Here is a 4710-nt window from a genome sequence, read left to right as displayed (position 1 = left end):
AGACAGGTCATAATCCAGTGCTTTTATCACAGTCAACGCACCTATATTTAAGCTTTATTTTGCTTGAAAATGTGTAATTTTTCTCTCAGCCTCATGGTAAAATGTGTAGAGTTGCAGGAAATTAGTTTAGCTTTGTGTAAATATGTGCACACGCATTTGTCCTTCCACCCTCGGTCCCGGCGGAGCGCGCGCCTCAGCTCTCCGCTGGGAAACTCGGCTGTGAAGTGTGGTCATGTGACGGGCTAGCGAGCCCAGGCGAAGCACAGCCACACGGTTACATGAGACCGAATGCCAGCTTCATTGAAAAAGCTCTGTTATCGAGAGTAGAGACAGGAGGGACAGACGTTTTCAGTGTGCAGACACAAATAACAACACGCAGAAAGCTCTGGGGAACTCGGGGAAAGGGACAATTTCACAGCCTCAAGAACCTCGGTAGGAGAAAGCAGAAGACACGTCGTTTTAAAAGATAAATCAAGCGCAGTGGACACAGCGGGAGTAGTTATTCATTCCGATAACTTCTATAAGGGCAACTAAAAAAAAAAAAAACTACCTCTCCGCCGTTTAATATTTTTGTTTTATTTTTCCTTTCGTTTACTTTTTCCTTTATTTTATCACCTGTCCTCAGAAAAGCATACAACCAGACAGAGTTGAATTGCAGTGCAGTGCGTAAAGAAATTGAACGCAACACCAGGAGACAGAACAGCTCACCGCATTTAGCCTACCAGCAAAATACAGTATATATATATATATATATATATTGTACCATCCTTGGTTCTGTTTGGGGCTGATTTTTGTTAATTTTTGGGAATATGGTTGGGGAAATGGAAACGAAGGAGAAACCGAAGCCTACCCCAGACTATCTCATGCAGCTCATGAATGATAAGAAACTGATGAGCAGCCTACCCAACTTCTGCGGAATTTTTAACCACCTCGAACGGCTGCTTGATGAAGGTAAATTTGGGATCAATGTGTGTGAATAGACAAGCACCCTAAATTAAGGTAACATTACATGTGTGGTAGCTTATGTCACAGTATGTGTGCATGGATCCCACGTACGTATTCTCTCATAGTGAACGTGCTGTCTCCCTTCCTTTTTACATAGGTCGACATTTTTTGCCTCTGTGGACTGAAATCATAAGCAATGTATTTTACAGAGACGTGAATGTGCTGTCATCATTGGAAAAAGCATTATATCAATGCAGACACAACAGTAGGCTAGTCTACAGTTCTGAATAGTTCCCAATACCCTGGTTTGCATTCGTTTTATGCAAGCCTCCCAACCTTCAGGCGTTTCACTATTCTTGCGTGCTTTAATCCCACTCGTGTTGACATAAAACATTTGATTAAAAGGTGAAACCCTAGCCTACCTAAATAGAAAGAAAGATTACAATCTGTTTGGTGATTCACGTATTCTTCATATAGTTCTTTTAGAGTTAACCTAAACTAGACATCGCTTTTGGACTCTATTTCAAGGTAATACACAATGCATGAGGTGGAGGGAAAAGTCTAACATTTGTCTACTATTAAGACTTTGTTTTTTAAATGAATGTTTAATACGTTGTCCCTACCTACACAGCCAATATTGTAACCAATTGCACCGTTATCCTTACAGCGCAATGAAGAGTGAAACATTTCTCACTCCAATCCGTGTTTAAAAAAAACTATTTCCCCCTGAGAATATTAGTGAAACAATAACGCATGCTATTAGTCTACATTTCGTGTTTATTTATTTTGTGTCATTCAATAATGTATATTCTAGTTGACATAGATAGGCAATAATGTGTGTGAGTTGGAGTGCTAGAGAGACTGTTGGGAATTTGGTGGATGAGGCGCCAGGGGGCTCCCACCGGGTTTAGTCTTCATCTTATTTTATCGCCCACCTCTTTGGGTACCATTTTACCCTCAACATTCTGCTACCTTTCATTTTTTAAATTATTTAGGCCTAATAAACTATTTCATATATAATCACACTTTTGAATGCCTCATTAGACCCTGTGAGGTTTTATTTGAAGTGATGAGCCTCTTTTTGAGATTAGAATTGAATGATTTTCTATTCATCCCAAGGCATTGCATACGCACTCACTATGGCAGCCTGCCTTGCGTTGCCTACATAGGGCTATATGCTAGCAATTTCAGAAATATTTTGGTGAGTTCAAGAGATTTTCTTAGCGTGCATGAGATGCCAGTGAATTAGTTTATTTAGGTTGTATCCTACAATATTGGTTGTGGGGAATGTGACAATTGACTGTGTAATGTCCACAGGTAGAATTGTGCAATCCCTAGACCAGGGGTAGTCAACTATATTCAGCCACGGGCCAATTTCCATCAGAGCGAATGGTCGGGGAGCCAGAAAATAATAGTTATTATTATTAATTGACCACAACTAAGCCCCCCAAAATATTGTGACACCTTGATTACATTGAGAAACGATCACGTCTTTTTTTTTTTTTTGCGGGAATATTTGGGAACAGATTTTCATAAATTATACACATTTTTAGCTGAATTCTATCATTTTTCACCAGTATTTTTTGACCAAAACAAAACTGTCACGGGACCCCTGCCGTAGACCTATACCTCCGCCTCCTATTTCAGGGGCGCGTTCAGCAGGACACTGCGTTTTAGAACATTCAGACAGAAATATGCTCTTCAGAACAGTCATGAATCTCTGACATGTGGAATAAGGAATCTGCTCTATTTGAGGTATTCCTATCTGCAACGTTCCCAATTTGTTTTCGTTCTGAACATTACCCAGGTGTTTCTCTCATCTTGTCAGGTGAAGGAAATATTGATATTTTTAGTGAGAGGTAAGGTTTCTAACACACCTTTAACAACGTCTAACCGCCCACGTCAAATCTAATTTACCATGTGTGTGCAAAACAAGTGCTTCTATAGAGTTTTGCTTTTTGTCATGTGGTCAGTGGAAGGCAATGTTAGACTGCAGCTGATTCAGGGCTAGGCCGCGAAGGAGAAACACACCCAACTTAGCCAAAGTGGATGTCCCCGCATATTATTGTCAATCTGTCATGTCATATGTTCACAAATCATCATCCTTAACCATTTGATTCTCAGCTCAGACGAGAGCTGGTCTCCGCCCACGTGTTCTCGAAGGGGTCTAACTTGTCTAGTGGGCCAAGGTTAATCACGGACGCTCTCGCTCACGAGTTCCTGCTTTTCGCGTTGGTTTCGGTCTGAAGCATCGGTGCCTGATGGAGCTGCAGGCCATGCTGGTGTGAGTGAGGGGCGGTTGAGGAGCGGAGGGTTTGGGTGGTGCTGGAATGCAGCTGTGTGTGAGGCAAGCCGATCCCTCCGCTTCGCACAGCACTCCCGCTCATCTGGAAAGATTTCTGTATTCATTCCACAGGACGCACAAGAAAGAGAAACGTAGGCCTAACGGGAATACATTCCCAGGGACCGTAGGATACACACACACACACACACACACACACAGTGACCCATACAATATTGTTATTGTGTGATAGTACAGCTGCTTAAGAAGTACAATATGGCACATGTAAACCCCCCGTAGTACATTAGAGTTCCGATGCACTGTACACTATTCTGAAGAACTCTCTCCTTCACTTCCCCTTTCACTGCATGGCTGTGCTCAATACTAGGCAGTACTATTAGAACTGAGAAAAGCAAGCCTATGGTCTCAGCACTAATTGGATTTACAGAAACTCTTCATCTCTCAGTCGAATAGTACACATCACGCAAATCAGATCATTTTCAGTGTGTGTGTGCCTGCACTTGAGTGTGTGTGTCCAAGTGGATTCGCAAGTATACATTTGTGAGCGTTGCTGTCAGTTTGTGTCTTCCTGTTAGTCTGTTCTGTATGTGGCTGATAAACCAGGTCTAAATGCTGGGATGTGATGTGCAGACAGACAGAGAGAGATCTGTGAGTCAGTGAACGCACCCTTTGGCCAGATAGACGGTGGGGTGGATTGAGACCCTAGTTTCACTTCCACGAGCACACTCAGTTCTGACCTCCAATAATACCACAAATGACATGTAGCTGAGGTGTAGTTGACTCAGCACCCCCCCCGCCACACACACACACACACACACACACACACACACACACCATTCCCCTTAGCTGTGTGTGCCCGCGTGCGTGCCGGTGCATGTGTGTGTTTTATTTGATCAGCAGGGCCTTTTGTAAGCAATAATAATTCCAATCGTCAATTGATTTCGCTTATGTTCCACGTGCGTTCACTGTATGCGGACTGGATTAGTGAGTGACGCCAACCACTGGGCACAGACGTCAATTCAACGTCTATTACACGTTGGTTTCAACGTAATGCCATTGAAAAGGCACGGAGCCAACGTTGATTCGACCAGTGTGCGCCCAGTGGGCAGTGTTACTGTAATAGAATGGGATGGATTACTGCTTGTGTGATCTGGCTACACGTATGCATCTGCGGTAATGTGTACAATCGGATTTGTTATAGGCAGGGTGAGTTCACCTAGTATACAATATCCTCATAGCGCCAGTCTGTAGCTGTGCTTTTCCATTGCTGGTATCAGCCGAGCGACGCTAAATCACTGGATTTTGCAGACCTCAGCGTTATTCTGCTTTCCAGAGGGGGGGTCGGAGAGGGCTGGCGTATAAAATATCATCTACAGCTTGTGCTTGGCCGCAACGTTGATCATACGTGACGTACCAAGTCGGCGTTTTCTTCTCCCCTCTGTTGTGACCTGCTGTGGTCTGCG

The 4710-nt window shown here is 43.4% G+C and overlaps 1 protein-coding gene across 4 annotated transcripts in view; it reads left to right on the top strand.

Moving 5' to 3' along the window:
* Nucleotides 1–749: 749 nt before the first annotated feature.
* Nucleotides 750–4710, top strand: part of LOC135512413 (KH domain-containing RNA-binding protein QKI-like) — a 110690-nt gene continuing 106729 nt past the window's right edge. For all 4 annotated transcript variants that reach the window (XM_064934428.1, XM_064934426.1, XM_064934427.1 and 1 more), the window contains exon 1: nucleotides 750–951. In XM_064934428.1, the coding sequence (XP_064790500.1) occupies nucleotides 810–951 (142 nt within the window). In that variant the 5' untranslated portion in view covers nucleotides 750–809. The remainder of the gene's footprint in view (nucleotides 952–4710) is intronic.

This window comes from Oncorhynchus masou, chromosome 24 (genome assembly GCF_036934945.1).
Source record: "Oncorhynchus masou masou isolate Uvic2021 chromosome 24, UVic_Omas_1.1, whole genome shotgun sequence".
Taxonomy (NCBI): Eukaryota; Metazoa; Chordata; class Actinopteri; order Salmoniformes; family Salmonidae; genus Oncorhynchus; species Oncorhynchus masou.
The sequence above is the reverse complement of the archived record's forward strand: the minus strand, read 5'-3'. Positions and strand labels throughout refer to the sequence as shown.